This window comes from Pezoporus flaviventris, unplaced genomic scaffold, assembly GCF_033815535.1.
Source record: "Pezoporus flaviventris isolate CSIRO_AGI_PZ_B2104156 unplaced genomic scaffold, CSIRO_AGI_Pfla_v1 ptg000069l, whole genome shotgun sequence".
Lineage (NCBI taxonomy): Eukaryota > Metazoa > Chordata > Aves > Psittaciformes > Psittacidae > Pezoporus > Pezoporus flaviventris.
In genome coordinates this window covers 1,059,807-1,079,014 of record NW_026892617.1, presented here as the reverse complement: position 1 = coordinate 1,079,014, position 19,208 = coordinate 1,059,807, and the positions used below count along the sequence as shown (strand labels likewise).

The 19,208-nt window shown below is 54.5% G+C and overlaps 2 protein-coding genes across 2 annotated transcripts; both read right to left on the bottom strand.

Moving 5' to 3' along the window:
* Positions 1 to 1,825: 1,825 nt before the first annotated feature.
* Positions 1,826 to 5,693, bottom strand: LOC133278845 (pepsin B-like). Its single transcript, XM_061472005.1, has 9 exons — positions 5,411 to 5,693; positions 4,987 to 5,140; positions 4,481 to 4,598; positions 3,528 to 3,646; positions 3,089 to 3,288; positions 2,824 to 2,946; positions 2,459 to 2,603; positions 2,124 to 2,222; positions 1,826 to 2,009 (listed from the first exon to the last, which is right to left on the bottom strand). The coding sequence occupies exons 1-9, from the start codon at positions 5,464 to 5,466 to the stop codon at positions 1,857 to 1,859; spliced, it is 1,167 nt and encodes a 388-aa protein (XP_061327989.1). The 5' UTR covers positions 5,467 to 5,693; the 3' UTR covers positions 1,826 to 1,856.
* A 4,087-nt stretch (positions 5,694 to 9,780) lies between these two features.
* Positions 9,781 to 19,208, bottom strand: FRS3 (fibroblast growth factor receptor substrate 3). Its single transcript, XM_061471909.1, has 7 exons — positions 19,057 to 19,208; positions 16,888 to 17,021; positions 16,607 to 16,695; positions 15,897 to 16,083; positions 13,851 to 14,012; positions 13,324 to 13,481; positions 9,781 to 12,822 (listed from the first exon to the last, which is right to left on the bottom strand). The coding sequence occupies exons 3-7, from the start codon at positions 16,670 to 16,672 to the stop codon at positions 11,908 to 11,910; spliced, it is 1,488 nt and encodes a 495-aa protein (XP_061327893.1). The 5' UTR covers positions 16,673 to 16,695; positions 16,888 to 17,021; positions 19,057 to 19,208; the 3' UTR covers positions 9,781 to 11,907.

Genomic DNA, 19,208 nt, shown 5'->3' with positions numbered 1-19,208 from the left:
CAGTCCCTGCTAGCAGCAGGGATGGACCCCAGGGGAGCTGAGCTGCTTCCATGCACACTTTGGGGCTGGACCATTGCTTTGAGCCTGCAGCAGCTCAGGAAAAGCCCCCGCATCCCTTTCTCCTCCATCGCATCCTGATGGATCTGCCTTTGCTTGGACGGATCCTGCAGGGAGCAAAGGGAAGAGCGAAGACCAGCAGGGACGTGGTCAACCTTCACCTGTTCCCTTCCTGCCACCACTGCTGCCGGAGCAGCTCCAGCTCTCAGACCCCCACCCCCATTTCAGAGGAAAAACTCCCACATCCCAGCTCCACGCATCCCAGTTCCACACATCCCAGTTCCACGCATCCCAGTTCCACGCATCCCAGCTCCACGCATCCCAGACCCACGCATCCCAGACCCACACATCCCAGCTCCACGCATTCCAGTTCCACACATCCCAGTTCCACGCATCCCAGCTCCACGCATCCCAGTTCCACGCATCCCAGCTCCACGCATCCCAGTTCCACGCATCCCAGCTCCATGCATCCCAGCTCCATGCATCCCAGTTCCACGCATCCCAGCTCCACGCATCCCAGCTCCACGCATCCCAGTTCCACGCATCCCAGCTCCACGCATCCCAGTTCCACGCATCCCAGTTCCACGCATCCCAGCTCCACGCATCCCAGTTCCACGCATCCCAGCTCCACACATCCCAGTTCCACGCATCCCAGCTCCACGCATCCCAGTTCCACGCATCCCAGCTCCACGCATCCCAGATCCACGCATCCCAGTTCCACGCATCCCAGCTCCACGCATCCCAGTTCCACGCATCCCAGCTCCACGCATCCCAGCTCCACGCATCCCAGACCCACACATCCCAGACCCACACATCCCAGACCCACACATCCCATCCCTGTCTCGCCGCACTCAGCCTGTGTCAATATTTTGACACAAAGCACGGAGGAGTTTGTGTCCTTTCTCTGCTGAAATGACAGTGCTATTAACACATCCCATAATGAGCTCCGGGGGTGAAGAGCTTCCCAGAAACAAGTTTGGATCCCAGGAATGAGCGGTGTTACCCGAGCCCTCCCCGGCCAAGGTGCTCCCCATCCCCTTCAGCCACAGACCATTCCTGATGTGCTTTACCCGAATAGCCCCACTTGAGGGTTTGGGGCTCATTTGGATGCCATGGCTAACCTAAGCTGCTCTCATATTCCCACTTCGCCTTAATCACAGGGCCTTATCCAGCTACAAGGAAGAGCAGTGCCTGCCCACATGCACCTCTGATGAGGTTTCCCCAGTGCCCAATGAGGGATGGAGGTGGGGACCCACCGGACAAGACGGCATCACCGAGGTCACCACAAACAGCAGGCAAAGCGATGTCCACCACCACTCGGTATTTGCCTGGGTAGGAGCTGGGGAGCATCAGCCTCGGTGCAGCGAGCAGCGGCTGGAGGACGATGAAGGTTGAGGAGCCCCACGGCCTTTCCATTCACACACCCCGATGGCACAGAGCAGAACTGGCTTTGTGGGGAATCCCATCCCCAAGGCTATGGTTGGGGTCTGAGACCAACCCCGGTGATGCTCTGGTGCACTGCAGCCTGGCGCGGGGTGCTGCTCACCTGCAAAGCGAAGCCCTGGCAGGAATCAGGCTCAGGACTCTCATTCTGGGCTTCAAGGAGGACAGAAGCGGGTGATGATTGGGGATGGTGAGGTTTATTTGTAACAGGAGACTGCGGGAGCACAGAAATCCCGCAGGGACAGGGAGCCGTGCGGGCACAGAGAGGAACATCAAGGTCCAGAGGAAGCCCGCAGCGCTCCGAATGCTGCCGAAGCCAGGCCAGGAGAGGGGCTGGATTCTGCGGCTCTGCTCCTCTACAGCGATGGGGCGAAGCCGATGCGGTTGTTTGCCATGTCGAAGATGGTGTAATACTGCTTGAGGAAGACATCGCCCAAGATCCAGAGCGGCTGCCCGTTCTGGGAAGGCAGGTAGGTGACCTCGATGCCCAGAGTGCAGTAACCGTTGTTCTGTAAGAGAGGAATAACGGGGAGTCAGAGCCTGCTGGGTGGGATACAGGGAAGCACCGGCTCCTCTCCTGGCCCGTCCATAAGGCAGGATGGAGCTGCTGGGCTAATACGTACGTTCAAGACGTAGGCAGAGGGGTAGAGTGGGAGCTGAGCTCCATCGATGACGAAGGTGATGGGGGGCATGTTCTGGATCTCATTGCAGTCAACTGCATACTGTGGGGAGATGGTGAAGAGGAGGTTATGGCTGGGACAGCACCCACCATGAGAGATACCCCCATACGTGGGGGTAACACCTTATCCCCTGGCAGTGCCATGTCACCTCATCTTTCCCTAACATGCCCACAGTACCTTGCTCTGTAGATGCCACCTGAGTTTTGGGGGCCCACAGCTCACTCACAAGCCTCCCCCCTGCTCCACAGGCACCCCCAAAGCATCCCTTGCGTGCTCACCCCATAGCTGGTGAGCTGGGCTCCCAAGGCCTGGAGGAAGCTCTCTATGTATTCCTCAGGCACCGTCAGCAGGAACGTCCCCGTGTCCACGATGCCCTGGCAGCCCTGGCTGCACCAACCGGTCATTGACTGCCCGATGGCAAACCTGGGGGGAGGATAAGGGGATGGACACCATTTCAAGCACCCACCGGCAACTAAACCTGGTTTGGCTGGATCTATACGTTGGGATGCTCTGAAGTGCAGTGCCAAAGCCCTGCCTCGAGCCCATGCCTGCTGCAGTAAGCTGTTGTGGAAGACAACTGTACCGCCTTCATTGCAGGAGCTGCCGGGGTGGATCGTGCCCATCAGGTACAAATACAACTCACTCATTAATGGCAACCTGCCAGTAGAGCTCCTGGGTCACTGGTGCCCATGCAATGTCCCCATAGTAGAGCTGAGGGTCAACTCCTCCAAGAATGAGCTCTCCTCCATAGTAGTAGGTGGGATCGCTGCAAAAACCCAAGAGTTACAGCAGCAGAGGTGGGTAAATCAGTGCAATGCGCATGGGGTAGCGAGGGACAAACCCAGCAGGGAGCTGCATGGGGACAGGCAGAGGGATGCTGCTGCATTAGGATGTGTGGGGTTTTTTACCGGGAGAAGTAGAAGCTGAAGATGGGCTCGGCGAGCTGGTTCTGCTCCAGCATTCCCTGCAGCACGGTGGGCGTCCCTCCCACTGCCAGCGAGGGGTAGGCCATTCCCAGGATCCCATCAAAATCCGCGTAGTAGAAAGGCTGCGTTGGCTCGTTCTCACTGAGCCCAAACTCCTGGTTTGTGACCGTGATGCTCTGGATCTGGAGGGGAAGGAGATGCCCGGTCAGCCTGTGCACTTAGGGAAGCCAAGCAGGGGTTGGGTGGGATGATGGATGCTCTGAAAGCCCAAGGGGCCAACTGTGAGTAGAAACATCACCAGGCAGCTGGGAAATGAGCAGCAATCGCATTAAAACCAACCTAAAAGCCAGCTGGGTAACCGATAGTGGCAATAACTGGTCCACAGTGGCCAGGAAGACGAGGGCATCGCGGGCGCACTCACCCTTAGTGTGTCATAGCCCAAGAGCACCGTGAGCGTGCCGCTGCCATAGGAGAGGGTGTAGGACTGCCCGTTGGTGATGAAGGTGGAGGACTCTCTGGGCCTGAACTTCATGTGGTTGACTGCATGAGAGAGAAGAGGGCACAGCTCCTGGGTACGCGATAACCGGGCTGGGATGGGGACTCACCTGCGGTCGCTCTGCCAGGATAACGCCTGGGAAAGCAGTTTCTCCTGCAGGGAGCAGGTCTGGAAGAGCAGAACAGGCTGTGCCTCTGCCTCACAGTTACCTCTAAGGCAGGGTTTGCATCCCGGTTCTGCCTGCATCCCTCTGCGGGGAACGGGCACTGCAATCCCAACCACATCAGCCTCAGCGTCAGGAAAGCCATCAGCAGGGAGTGACATGGGGTGAGTGCCAGGGAGCAGGACATCAGCTCCATGATTCACAGCTTTGCTTTTTCCATGCCAGCTCAGGCACTGCCAGCAAGATTCCTGCACCCACAGTGGTCATAGGGATTTGGCCATCTCCATTAGCAAGGCACATGGAATCCCAGACTGGTTTGGGCTGGAAGGGACCTTAAAGCTCATGCAGCTCCAACCCCTGCCACGGGCAGGGACCCCTTCCACTAGAGCAGCTTGCTCCAAGCCCCTGTGTCCAACCTGGCCTTGAACACTGCCAGGGATGGGGCAGCCACAGCTTCTCTGGGCACCCTGTGCCAGCGCCTCAGCACCCTCACAGGGAAGAGCTTCTGCCTAAGAGCTCAGCTCAGTCTCCCCTCTGGCAGGTTAAAGCCATTCCCCTTGGCCTGTTCCTACATCCCTTGTCCCAAGCCCCTCTCCAGGTTTCCTGCAGCCCCTTTAGGCACTGGAGCTGCTCTCAGGTCTCCCCTTCAGGAACCTTCTCTTCTCCAGGCTGCCCCAGCCCAGCTGCTGGGAGCTGTGTGCGATGTGGTACTCACAGCACGCTGGGTTCTTGCAGTAGGTGGAGGGCACCCACAGGTTGGAGGAGCCGGTGTCGAAGAGCACTGTGAAGTTCTGGGGGGGGTCCCCGATGCTGATCTCCCCAAAGTAGGAGGACTGCGAAGAAGAGAATGGGAATCTCCATTGGCCACAGGAGCAGGGACAGACCGGGCATCCGAGTGCATTGCAGGGTGGTGCAGGGGGAACGCCAAGCTCCCTCTTGCAGGCAAGGAGGTAGTGATGGAGCTGACTCTCACCCTGCTTTTTCTGCAGGAGGATGTAATATTAACTATGTATTTTGTTGTGTTTTCTGTTTCACACAGAAAAGCCTCACTTTTCATGGCAGGGGAAAACTCTTCTAAAGTAGAAGCTTAAAGAAGAGCGGGGAAAACCATCTCTCACTCCTGGAGGCTTGGGGTGAACGGATCCCTGGCAGCTGGGAAGGAGGAGGGAAAGGGATGCTCATGGTATACAGACAGGCAGCAGTGGGAAATGGGGTACTCACATCCAGATGGCTGGTTATGGGCTCATACACCACAAAGTCCTCTCTGAAGCGATGTTTCTTAGCTGTGTGATGTTTCATTCTCCTCAGGTAGTCCTCCAACACTCCAGCCTTCTTCATGTTCTCCCGGATGGATTTGCCTTTCTTCAGTTTGATTCTGCACGGAGGGAAAACCAACCCAAACCAACAAAACTCAGCAGGAAATCCGGGGATTTGGGCACTGCCAGGTTATCTCTGTGCCCAGCCATGATAAGAGCCATCCCCTCGGCTGCTCTTTACACCCCCTGACCCAGCCTGGGCCAGGACCACGATGGTCAATGGAAATGCAGGAGGCTGGAATCACACCCGGTTGAAGGTGTTCAGGGTCACAGCACAGCCCATGCAGGTTACAGCTCTGTTACCACCCCACTCCCTGCCGGACACTCACCTCACCACCCCCTCCGAGAGCTGGAGACACAGCAGGGCCAGGACGAGCCACTTCATGGTGCAGGAGGTACCCACCGGTCCACACTCACCCTCCCGATGACCGCAGCTGGGCTGAGCTGCCCGGGCTCCCTGGCTTTATAACCGGGAAGCAGCGATCCCCCTTATCTGCTGACCTCTGTTTTCCATTGCCACGCACACCCTTGGCTTCAAGGGTTCCTTTGTGTTTGGGGCCACGAGGGCTCTCGAGGCGTTCCCGTCGCGGGGCGCGAGGTGAGGATCGAGCGGCGCCCGCCTTCGATAGCGAGATGGAAGCGTCCCCATCCAATTGGCGGCCGGCCCTTATCGCAGCGCAGAGGAGGGAGCCACGCGTCACCGTGCTGGGCCGTTATCTCTGCCTAGCAAAACCTGCCCAAGGCTTTTCCCGAAATGAAGGAGCCTTTTTTCCTCCACACACATATTCGGGACCTGGCCTGGAGCTGGGAATGCTGCTGGAGGTGAGGCTTTGCCAGGAGCAAAGCGCTGCTTCCTCCTCTGGTTCTCTGTGTTTTCCCCATCCTCTCCTGCAGGACCAGCTCATGTCACACACCCCAGTCCTGCCGCTGCTTGTGTGCTGTTTGGGTCAGAAATCCCGCAGTTGCCCACTTATTTTGTGGAGGAGCTGCTCCCTTCCCCATCCTGCATTAAGGGGAGCGCTGTGCCTCCCTGCATGGGGGAGGTTTAACCCACCACGGGGTTTCAGCCACCTTCCGGGTCCTCACCCCAGCCCAGCGAGACAGGAAATCCCTTGTTTGCTTTTCTTTTTCATGTTGAAAGAAGAGAAGCACAAACACAGAGCTCCCAAACCGCCAACAAATACCCAAACAGACCAAAACCCTTCCGGTTATAACCCAAATATTTCCTAGCAAATGACTCCAAAACCTAAATATTTTCTAGCAAAGAGACCAAAACGTTTTGGGTTAGAACCTAAATATTTTCTAAGCCTCCTGCCTTGCATTCCCGCTGCGAGCAGCCTGGCTCTCCACAGTGCAGGAATCACACTCATCCTCATCCGGCACTCATCCCGTGCCAGTGCTCTGCACAGATTGCGTTCCCTCGGGAGCAGCGGGGAGTGTGTGTCCTTTGCTGGATATTGAGACTATAATAAAGCAATTATCTTGTTTGCTAGCAGGATTGATAGAAAGATCAACTTATTAAGATTGGATAAAAAGCAAATTCTGGCTGAAAGCAAAGAGCAGTTATCAAAACGTCAATACGCCGACTGTTATCTGCGGGTCCCGAGGGGAATCGGCCCTGCCAAAAGACAAAGGAGGAAGGTGCCCTCTACAGCACACAGAGATGCATTCTACTTTTGGCACTTCTTGACCCAAAGATAGGCACAGCACTTGTCTGCTGAGGCATTCAGCCTAACAGGATGCTCAGTCCTTAAATCAGAGATCCCATCTCTACATGGGGCAGGACTCCGCCAGCAGCACGTACCCCTGCTGCCCCAGGGCAGGGCTTCTCCTTGGGACCAAGCTCTGGGCATTTCTCCTCCTTTGCTTTGTGTTTCTTCTCTGTGTTGATGCAATGGCTCAGCCCACATTCAGACAACTCCAGGTCTAAGAATCCCATCTCTCCCAGATGAGCCTAGATCCCTTCTGCCTCCCATGGGCAACTCCACCAACCTCTCCCGGGATACTACAGCAGGGAAAGCCAGCAAATGAGATGAGCTGCGAGCAGCCGGAGGCCTTGAGCACTCCCAACATGAGCCAACAAATCCCAGTAAACCAGCAGAAGTGGCACCATCTCCCAAAAGCTGGCAGCTTGTGACAGTGTTTAGCAGCATTAGAAACAGGATCCAGCCTTCCCTGGGACCCAAAGAGCTCTCCTGCCCACCGACAGGGAACAGAAACCTTTTCAGAGACGCTGCCATCGCCTGGCTTTCCTCATCTGCTCTGGGCTCTGCTTTACCCATGGCAAAAAACAGGGAAGTGGCTGTTCCCAGCTCCAGGACAAGGACCATGTCAGCTAAAACCCTTCCTGAAGAGGCCAAATCCCATCCAAGTGAACGCTCTCCTTTTGACCACCGAACAGCCTCGCGCTGTGTGGTTCATTTAAACCAGCTCCGGCCCCTTTGCCTGGAGCATCAGTGCTCCCTGGCTGGGTTCTCCAAGCAGGAGGAGCTGGTGGTGGGAGCACAGCACACGACCAGCTGTGTTTATGCCCCACACACAGCACACGGATCCTTTACCCAGTGCTGCCCGAGCAGGTTTTAGGGGTTTATTTCCAAAACAGAGCTCACAGGACACAGAGGAGCAGCTTCCATCTGTCTCCAAAGAAATATTCCTCTTTTCCTGTCCAACCGCAACAACAGCTCCTGAAATAAACCCCTGGGCTGCAGGTTTAACGTCCCAAACCAGGGCGAGAACCTCATCCAAACACAGCTGGAAGTCCAGCTTCCAGCTCCGACCAACAGCCCATGGAATCACCCTGCAGAGATACCCACATGGGTCAGCAGCCCACAGAGAGGGAAAGGTGTCTTATAAATAGGCTTATTTTTTAAGCCTATGGATGGGGCAACCATTGCTCCAGGTAGGACACGTAAGGACACAGGCATTATTCCTTCAGGGAAGGGAGACCTGGACAGCACCCCAGACAAAAGACAGGACCACTGGCTAGTCATCATGTTCCATTTATTCTGTATACATTCGTAGTGCACATCAATGTAAGACATGAGCACTCCCCAGGTCACAGAGCACTGCTGCTGTTCTTCACCTCTGCGGCTACACCCGGATGAGATACAAGGAGGGACATCCATAGAGACAACCTGAAGAAGCAATTACACAGCGAGAGCAACGCCTCTGGTCAGAGCAACTGAACCCCAACAAACCTTTGGTTTTCTGCCCCATCAGGGACGTTCAGGACCAAAGACACCAGAACAACGACGAGGGGAACCACAGGGGAGGAGAGCTGGAGATAACACAGATGCATCTGAGCCTTTTGACTGTAAAATCACATTCACTTACAGAAGAAGGAGACACAAATTAGACCCCTTCTTCACAATTAGCCTTTGCCATACCCTGGCCTGTAATTGCCAGCCTCAAAGCTCGCAGGATTTCCACGAATGTATTCACCTTTGGTCCTGTTGGGTAACAGGGATCTAAACCTGTTCTGCCACCTCTGTGTGGCATTTCAAGACGAGCCAAGTTTAGGGGAAAGACAAACTCCCACAAGGACTCAGAGCAGCCAGCCCAGGAGCTGAATTCAGGCACCACCTGCATTAACCATCAGCCAGATACCACCCCAGAGGGCTGAGCAGCATCACAGGGAGGAACAGAGGAAAGACTTGGGGAGGAAAGAGCCGAGCCCTGGTTTGGTTCTTCTCCAGGGAATAGCATGGCTTAGGTAATAATCACAACACTTCAGTCCCAGCTAACACACGTGAGCCTCTCTGCAGAAACAGTGATCATTTAACCCCCACAATCCAGCCTCTCCTTTGCCATCCTCTCCTGTGAGGCAGGTACAGCTCAAGGATATTCCAACGTCCTTCCCTAGGGGAAAAGCAGGAACATAAAATGGGTTAAAAGAAACAGGCAAATCCAAACTCCTGCCATGGTAACAGACAGCTGAGCACCAGGAGAAGCTGCATTCCTACCAACAGGATCTTGGGAAAGGAAGGGTGAAAGATGTGTTTATGCATTCACCAGGGAAGAATGATCAGGGGAAGAAGTCTCACTGATTGACTCAAAACTCAAACAAGAACCACTGACAAAGGTTAAGACAGTCAAACTCCCTCTGCACGGCACAGGCTGCTCACCAAGTCATCCCCGGAACGTCACTCTCACAGGCAGAGGACGGAGACCTGGCCCAAAGCAAAGATGCCTCTGGACAAGGTGCCATAAAGACACTACAAATGGCATAAACATCATTTTCAACCAAAAGGAAACGGTACCGAGGGAAGACTCCAGGGTTATCATCGAATCAGAGTGGTTCGGGTTGGAAGGGACCTTAAAGCTCATCCAGCTCCAACCCCTATGAAATCAAAGTCCCTATGAAAACAACTGAAGGGATGAGAAAACACTGATGCCCTCCTTGCCTTTCAACCCAACGCTGATTCCTCCTCTGAAACCGTTTCCAGCGTGGCCACTAGAGGAAGCTGTGACACCGGCCAGCACCGCCCGGGCTGTGCCACCCTGGAGCTCCCAGTGCCCACGGACCTGATCCCTGGAGCTCCCAGTGCCCACGGACCTGATCCCTGGAGCTCCCAGTACCCACAGACCTGATCCCTGGAGCAAGCAGTGCCTACAGACCCTCACAGCAGCCTTCTCCCACTCATCACAGACATGCAGCCAGGCTGGAGCTGCCCCACAGGGTGACACAGCCTAGAAACTCTTTAGTTAAATCATTTATTTAAAGCTTAATGCCGTTAACTTTCATATATATATTTATGTATATATATATATAAACAATTTCTCTTCTCACTTCCCTAACTGAAAGCTAGATTTAGGGGGATACATTGCCTTTCCCTGTCAAATAAATTCATTTGGCATCCATATAAAAATATATTACTTGGGTTTCCTCCCAGTTACAGACCACACAAAGGATGGGGTGGAGAACAGTATGGAAGACAAGCACAAGCACTTCCCCAAAACCCAGTGAATTTAAGCACGAGGTGAACCTTGAATTTATAGTGCACCAGCAAGACAAGAGATCCACGTCCTGCCCACACAAGCATGGCACTGCTCACACCTTCTGACCTGCAGGAGCATGTCCTTGCTCCCAAAAGGGTCACATTTCAGCGTGACATTACAGCACCAAACCCAAAAAGGCTGAACTTAATTCTGGACGCCAAGTTTCTGGACCTCAGAAGCAGGTTGCAACAGGACAAGGGGGTTCTCTCCTCTTTCAGCCCAGAGGTTTTGACAGTGGAAACCTTAGGGACAAGGAGAACACAGCAAGATTTGGCAGTGGGACACATCGGAGAGCACTAGCTCTCCCCACTCCTATCCCAGGGAGGAAGATGAACACAGGCAGCAGAAGGGTGGGAATCCAGAGCACTTGTGTCATATTGGAATAGCTTATAATGGCAAAGAGTGAGCCAGGGAGGGACTAAGCTGCAGTGTGTCACCATGTGGAGAGGGGTGGTGGGACAGCCTGCAACAGGACAAGGAGCAGAGACCCTACACAGGGCCTCATGCAGAGGCCTCACAGCTCAGCTTAGACTCAGCCCTGGTATCAAGAGAAAAAAACCACATCAAAGGCCACAGATTTACCCAGGAGCTGAAGCTGAGCCCTTCCAAGCCCCCAGCTGCAGGAAACCAACTGCACATTCCCTCAGGACACCGATCAAACATTCCTCATGGAGCCAGCCAGGCACGTGGGTGAAGGCAAAGACTGATACAACTCCAGGCTCGGCTGCCTGGCAGCTCCGCTCGCACTCCCACGTCTCCCATTTGCCACCCAGCCTGCGACAGTCGGTCCCAGTTTAAACATGTCTATTGAGTCACAACTGCTCTTTTCCCCAGCAGCAGCTCAGCAAAGCCACCAACCTCTTCTGAGAGCTGTCCCCCCCCCAGGCAGGAGTGAGCCACGGCGAGTGCTCGTGTCCTATTGGCACTGGTCTGGGCAATCACCATTGGGATGCAAAACATCATCGAGTGAATAAATAAGCAAATAAATAAATCAACACCATTTTGGAACAGCCACCAAAAAGAACCTTTAAAGAGCAGGGTATGGTACAACTGAAGATTTCTGTACCAAACCTCAAACCTCTCTCACAGTTGTGGTCTTCCCCTCCTTTTAAAGCAGGGTCTCTTTAGGAAGTCAGGTTTATGTGATCACAGTGTCTGCGCCCATGGCTGTCTGTCCTCTTCGTTTCTAGAGCTGCCCAATTCAAATGGAATCTGAGAGAGGGACAGAAGTATCAAAAGCTTCTACAAGAAAACACGGAACAGTGCAGAGGGGAAGAAGGAGCTGAGGGGGGAAAGACCACAGCATGAGCCCCCACATCCCCAGGGACCGGCGAAACCACAAGGCCCAGCTGCAGCAGTCGCCTCGAGCCGCAAGGCATGGAATCCATGGAAAATAGGCTGGATTTGCAGTGGAGCTCCTAAAGCAACTCACTTTGGGAAACATGCCTCCACCATGCTATGCTCTGCCTCTGGAGCCAGGCTGTTGGCACTGCTCATGGAGCTGCCAGGCGAGAGCAGAGCTAAGCCAATCCAAGGCTGGACCCACACAGCACCGGTGCCACTGCTGGCACCTCCTGCCCCTCCTGCTGGAGGCTGAACCTTCAAACAGCGATGCTGAATACCCCACAAGGCTTCAAAAACGAACGACATGGGACAGACAGAGAGGGGAGGACAGACAGACAGACTAGGCTTAACATCAGCTGTAGGAGCCATCCCGTGACACCAAGTAATGGGGTAAACAGGGAAGCAGAAGGCAATGGCGAATGGAAGTCACACCGAAGGCAGGTACGGAAGCCACGACACGGTGCTGGCACTCGGCGGGCCCCCCTCACAAGGGCAGGTCAGTGCTGTTATGCCGAGTTTTCCGTGAGGTGCCATCATCTCTGGGCAGGGCCCGTTGCAAACTGGACATGGCTGCTGTCTTTTTTAGGTCGATGACCGCGTAGGAGTCCGTCCGGCGGGCGTCAGGGCTGGCAGGAGCTGGCACACGGGAGGCCGGGGGGTTCTGAGGGCCCTTGTGCGGCTCAGCCTCCAGCTCCACTTGGATGTAGTTGAGCTGCCGTGGCTGCTCCGGGCAGGGCCGGGGGAAGTCGAAGCTGAAGACGTTGGGCACGCAGCTGCGCCGAGGCTTCGGCAGGAAGCTGCTGCGCCGCTGGCCCCGGTGCAGGGCCGTGCTCTCCGAGTTCATGTAGTTCTGGAGGGGATCTTCTTCACCAGCCTCGGAGTAGCCGCTGGGGGAAGGGGTCAACCCATCGCCCGCGTCCTCCTCGCCCCGCGGGAGGGGTTGGCATTCCCACACCGGGGGCAGGGATGGCAAGTTCTCGTAGTGCAGCAAGGCCGTCCTGCGATGGGAGCAGCCGGCTAAGCCCGAGTCCTCCCGGGGCAGCTTCAAGCGCCCGCCTCGGCAGAGAGAGGAGGTGCTGGGGGGCAGCAGGCCATTGACGTTCTCATAGACGCACTGGGGTGAAGGACACTCCTCCTCACACTCGTTGTTGTTGTTGTTGGGGGGGCAGAAGTGTGTCCTGCACTCCCGGTGGTGCCGACAGGAGCGTCTGCAGTTGGATGTGGGACCTAACACGAACTTAACCTCCCCTGGCTGCAGGAAGACCTGGGGATTGCGGTCTTCGAGGGAGCAGCTGCGGTTCCTATGGGGGAAAGGAGGGTGGACTTCAGGCAAGGAGTGCATACAGTGTCGGCCCCTCAACTCCTGATCACCATTGGCCGTGTTGACGTAGGTGTGGGACTGCAAGGAGAGAAGCAGAGGGACAGTGAAGGGAGAAGAGAAGAGACAAGAGCAAAGCAGCTGAGAAACCAACAGGGATGGAGAATAGGTTGGTGGCTGATGCAGGAGGGGGTGAAAGAATTTCAGAAGTTGGAAAGATCTGGGGGGAGAAAAAAGCCATTTCTGGATTTGTGGGCTGAAGGAGAGACCAAAGGGAGTCCAACTGCAGGAGAAACACATCGTCTAGCTCATGCTCGATGCATATGGCACAGAACTTAAAGTTCTGCTGTGCAAATACTAGTGGATTAAGGAAGGCACCTCAGGCAGAGTGCCTGTTGTAGTGAAGTGTCACACAGCAGAAGTTTCCAAGAGTAAAATGAAGCAAAAGAGGGGAAAAAAAGGATGACAAGGTATGAGGATCCCCTGGGTTGCTGAAGAAACCCAGAACTGCCCAGAACCATGAGCAAACAAGCTGCTCGGTCACTGCTTGCAAACAGGAGAATTTAGGACATCCAGGTTTACCTGTTCATCAGGCCCAATAAGGGCATGAGTAGAGTCTTCACCCACAGAGGAATGCTTCAGGCTGCTCACAGAGGGGTGGTGGGCTGCAGAGTATGGTAGGGTTTCTCCAGAGTAGCTGTGAAATCCATTAGGAAATCCTGGGACAGTGTACCCCAGACCTGGGAGAGAATCAAGGCAGGTAAGGGGGTTACAGCACTGGTTTGCCACAAATAGAGTTTACTTCCTTTCTGCAGTGAGCTGGTACCTGTAAGTCAGAATCAACCTCTCTGGGGAAGACCCCTGTGACAAAGCACCTCATCTAAACACAAGGGCTGTGCCCTCTCAGAATAACAGAATCAACCAGGTTGGAAAAGACCTTTAAGATCATCAAAGCCAACCATTACCCCAGGGCTGCCAAATCCACCACTAAACCATGTCAGTGAGGGGCTCATCTCTTGTTTTAAATCTATTTAAATCATGTGGGTCAGCTGTGAGGGAGCACATCCCTGTGTTCCCCTCTCTTCTCCCAGACACTGAAGGAGCCTTACTGTTGGATGCCTGGGGGGTCCTGGAGAGCTCCCGCTCGGTGGGGTGACTGTTCCTGGTGATGACAACAGGCTCTTCCACAACGTTGATACTGTTACACTGCATCAGGTCCTGGAGCAGGTTAAAGATCTCCTCGGCTCTGGAACACTTAAAGGCAAAAATCCCTGCACAGTAACAAAGAGGAGGGTCAGCAAAGCAAGACAGGGTCCTGCTTTACCAGGAGTGTGCGTAATTCCTGGCTCTAAATGAACAGGCAACTCTGATTTCTTCTGCTGTGTTTAACGCAATCAATCCCTGCAACCCACAGGGAAACAACCAACCACTGTGGATTATTGCATCAACAGGAACACAATGTTATGGCTGCTATCTGACCAAACGGTGCATCGTTACAAGGAACATACTGAGCATCTCAAGTTCTCTTACAAGAATCAATCCCACACAAGCAGAGGTGTGAAAGGACAGGCTACTCGCTCTTGTTTCAGCTCTAATCTGTTCTAACTCGCTTGGCACACAGTCCAATTCTCACTGCCAGGGGAAAAGCTACCCAGTGGCTACCCAAAGCTGAACTGGGCCCTGTGGAGCATGCACATGAGGGAGGGACAATGGAATGGTTAAAATCTATATGGAATTAAACAGCATCTCCCCAGAAGAGCAGCCCCGGCAGAGCCTGTGTGCACGGAGCTGCCAATCCAGGCTGGCAGGCACACGAGCCATGGCAACAGGAACAGCATGGCAACAACGCTGCTGCCACTGAGAGGAAGGCTTTCAAAATCCTGGCCCAAAACACAGCTCTCTCTGCCTTGTACAAGGTGGGGAGCAGCATCAGGAAGGAGTCCTCCCAGTGCAATCAGCTGAGCAGAATCAAATCCTACAAGGGAGGCAGAAACCTCCTCAAAACACACTGCCACCCCTCTCATTTCCCCCTGCTTTGAGACCAGTGAGTAAGTATGTATCTGCTAAAAATCCTGTAATATGTGAAAAGCAAACGGCTCTGCTTCACCACCAGTACCTGGCCCTGAACAGGACAGGCTGTTAAGCACTGCTCTGCATCCTGCAAAAGGCAAACCAGAACCTGAAGAGAAGCGATTCCCACCGCTGGCAGCTGATAAGCAGAGGACTCCAGGAGAGGAAAACCCCATGTACATGAATATTAAAAAGGAGCATATGGCACTACAGATCTGCACAGAGCTCTACCCTGACACTGAACAGTCACACAGCGTCCTTTTGGGTAAGGAGGAGTTTACAAACACACTAAAAGAATGAGGAAGCAAACTTTTTTTGCTCCTTGGGAATGCAGATGCCAAGAAAATGTTCAGCTCTTTAAAAGCAAGAGAGACAGACTGGGAAAAGAACTAACAGGCCCCATTGTAAACTGGAGTCTATTCCCAGTGCTGCTGATGACTTGGCACGTACTCCTGGGTGACTCACTTCCCTTCTCTAGGCACAGCAGCCCCATGCATGAGGTCTGTAAAGCGTAAAACTCCTCTCCCTCTATGTTACAAAGTACTGCCAGGCATAAAATGCAAAGCATTGGGTAGAACCAGCACTAACTAAGGCAGAGAGAATGCCCCCAGAAAACCAAAACGTGCTCAAACAACTGTTGCTACTGACATGCATTTGGCAGCTCTGTGGAACAGAGCTCCAAGAGGGTCCTGCAAAAAGGTGCAGTGATGCCCTTTCACTTCATCTCAAGTTAAAAGATGCTCAACAAAGTTTCAGCCTTGCAAAAAGTACTTTCTAGCTGCTAAAGAAGCCCAGCACACCCTCCTGTGCATCCTTTAGTACCTAGGCAAAGCCAAACAGCAATCTGACAGGAAATCCACCCCATCCAGTGCTCAAGCCTGCTCCACCAATTGCCTCACGAGCACCAATGCACTAGCAAAATGAGAGCATTAGATTTACACCCAGGTCCTGAGCCACAGTGTTGGTCTCATCAGTGTTTTATCAGGGGCATTAAGTGTATGATCTGCACACTCCAGTACTGTGGGGGAACAGAGGCTGCAGAAGAACCTGTCGATGCATCAGATGAACAGAACCTGGACACTCACCCTGCCCCGTCTGGCAGCGCCGGCCGCTCTCGAAGGAGAAGAGGTTGGAGTCGTAGCCGTAGCGGCGCAGGCAGAGGTAGGGCCACCTGACAGCATCTCGTTTGTGAGTGTGCAAGATGAGCTCCATCTGTGTCAGCTCCATAACCCCAGATCCCAGCTCGTTACCTTCATCGTCCACGTTCGTTACCTGCAGAGGCCACAGGGCTCAGGACACTCAGTGCATTTGGTGTCGCAGAAAAGCCCACCCGTGAGGACACTGTAATTGCTGTGGAGTCCCCCTGTGCTTGCTGAGATGGCCCTTTCTCAGCTGAGAGCACGAATTCAGTGCTGGCAGAAGGTGCCAAGCCAGCAGCCCTGGAGACTGCGTGCCTGGCAGTTCAGCTGATGTGTCTCAGCACAGACACTGGAACACAGCCCTGAGCAATAAAAGGTTTCTCTCCAGTTCCCCATTTCCTCGCTCAGGCTGACTCTCTGTGCAGAGGCAATCTCTCCTGCAAACACAAACGTATTTGCAGCAGAGGTTGCTTAAGGAAAGGGGAGAAAAGCCAAACAAAACAGTGACGTATCTGCAAATCTTATAAAGCAAAAGACTTCTCAGCAAGAGCAGAGGTTTTCTTTCTTTTCATGCCTGGATTCCCACCAACACCGGGCTTTTCTAGTAGTTGGTGCTGTCACAGGCTCTCTGATGGGGATAAAGGTGCAACACTTACCTTGAATTTGGTGGGATGGTTGTCTGGGATGCTGTCTCTGCACAGACAACTGCAGCAGCTCCCCATCACGTCAGTGTAAGAGGTAATCCCTGGGGAGAGGACACAAAACAGAGGACAACTGTATTTTCTCACCAGCTCCTCCCACCACACAGCATTTACAGCCTGTTTCCTCCTCAACTCCCCCTAAACATGGCCCAGTGGGCTCAGATCTCAAACTCCCCAACACGTTCCTTGATTAATGGGTACAATAGAAGGCTAATTCAAAAGAACAGCTTCCTTACCATTAGGCAACTGTTGGGGTTTTTTGGAGGAGTGAGAAGAAATTCCCACTACTGTCCCTCTATCTCCTTCGGGACTTCATGGTAACAGGTATCAGAGTCACCTAAAACACAAGGGAAATGGTCCCATCTTCCACCTGACAAGGAGAATACAATGAAACAGGTTAAAAAGCAGAGAAGGCTACACAGGGGGTAAGGAGGTGACTGAAGCTCCTTTCAACTATCACAAGGATATTATTTTAATTCACGACCTGCTTTTTGTATGAAAATAGAAATAATTTTTCAAAGAGCACTCCTGTGACTGCTAAAAAAATACATTGTCTACAGCTCAAAAACCTAAAACTAAGATATTTTACCCTTTGAAGGTGCTGCTTTGGGACTCTACACAGGGTTTCTCAGTTGTGCAAATAAAACACAATGCTGAGAGGTGGTGAGGATATAAGGAACCACACACATCTGCTGCTCAGGAATGTGCGGATACCTTCATGCCACGCAAGGTCCTTAAGGGTCAGAGAACCAGCAGCCTTAAAAGCAAGTGAACACAACAGCCCTTCTGCTTCAGGCTGTGAGAAGGAATGGCAGAAACCCCCAAAGCTCCGTGCTCTGACCACAGCCAGCGAGCACAAGGACCAAGCAGGCAGGAGCTGCACGCACCGGGAGTGAGAAATACCAGGGACTTGGATGCAAACGTAAAGGATTCCGCGTGCACTCGAGGGCAGGGGACCCAGCAGCAGGTCACAGGGGAGATGTCCCCTTGGGTGAGAACAGCCGCTGAGCTCTCCATCCACGGCGTGAGGGAGTGAAGTCCTACGGGTGAGCAGCCTGGCAGCGGAGCAGCACACGAAATGAAAAGGCTATTGGAAAGCTCTCCCCCTGCCAGGCCAGAACCCGCCTCAACACTCGCTCCAAATTAAACCATGAATCACAGAGCGGCCTCTCCGAGCAGAGCCACGCTGTGCCGCTGCCCTCGGGCTCCCACTTCATCTCTGACATCGAATCAACCACCCCCCCCCAGCTGCAGCCCCACGCCTCGGCTTTGGCTGAAGAATGCCCTCCCATGTCCTAACCCTGCCAAGCCCCCTGGAAGAGCAGTGTTTGCTTTAGAAAGCAGGAAGGAGCTTGGGCACAAATCAAGCCACCTGCATGTCCCCATCACCCCAACGCCCTGTTCAACCCCATCCTATTTGCTTTTCTAGGCTCAGTTATGGATTTACTCCCTGCTGACCTTACAAGCTTTGCTCAATAATGTAGCAACAGATCCCTCTCTGCTCCATCTATTCTGCTCACTGAGGGCCTTGTCCTCTGCTGTCTCTGCCCTCCTGCTCCCATCACATCAGTAAAAACACCAAAACCTGGTATAAAACATCTTACCTTTGTCTCCTCTTTCTCCTTTCTCCCTCTTTCTCCTTTCTCCCTCTTTCCCCTTTCTCCCTCTTTCCCTCTGGTGCTCCCTCCCCTCACACCTAACCAACAATGGGGTTTGGTTGAAGAGCTGCTGCCTACCCCAAGCAGTTGTTGTGGCCAGAACTGCACAAGCAAGAAGCAAACGCACATCTCGGGATGCCTGAACGCTCCCTGGGCCCTTCCTGCTCCTCCTCACTGCTCCGTATTTCAGGGGCATCACTTCCACGCTTCACTCTCCAGGCTCCAGCCTCTCGCTCAGCGCCTCCCCAGTTCACAGCCTTTAACCTGTCAACCCAAGCACTCCAATGGCACCACCGCTGCTTCCCCCCCCAGACCCGCAACCCACCCTCCCCTTTCCCAGCACCCAAACCTAAACCCTCCTTACACCTAAACCTTCGCACCCCTCCTCGGCCCTGCCTGCACTGCTGCCTGTTGCTCCCACAGCAGCCCCGTCCACCCAAGACCCCCCTTCCTCACCCCAGCGCTTCCCCCTGCTCCCAAGGGACCAAGGCCCCAGCGGGCAGCCCTGCACACGGACACCGGGAGCGGAACGGCTCACACGGCCCCGCACCGACCGACGGCAGGGAGGGAGGGGAAGGGCTAAAGAGGGCCCGCGGGAAGGGAAAGGGGCTGGAGGGGAGGAGGAAGCGGCGAGGCCCGGGGGATAACGGGGAAGAGGGCGCAAAGGGAGCGCGGGGAAGGGGACGAGGGGAGCGGGAGACGGGAGCGCGGCCGGTGCCGGGGGAAGGCCCGGGTGCGGGTCGGTACCTGAGGCGCTGCCCGGCTCCGCAGAGCTGAGGCCCGGGCCCCCGCTGCCGCCCGGCCCCCGGCCCGGCCCCGGGGGTCCGGGTGCGGGGGTCCCGGTGCGGGTCGGGCCCCGCCAGCGCCGCGTCCCACAGCGCGGGCCGGGCCCGCCGGGA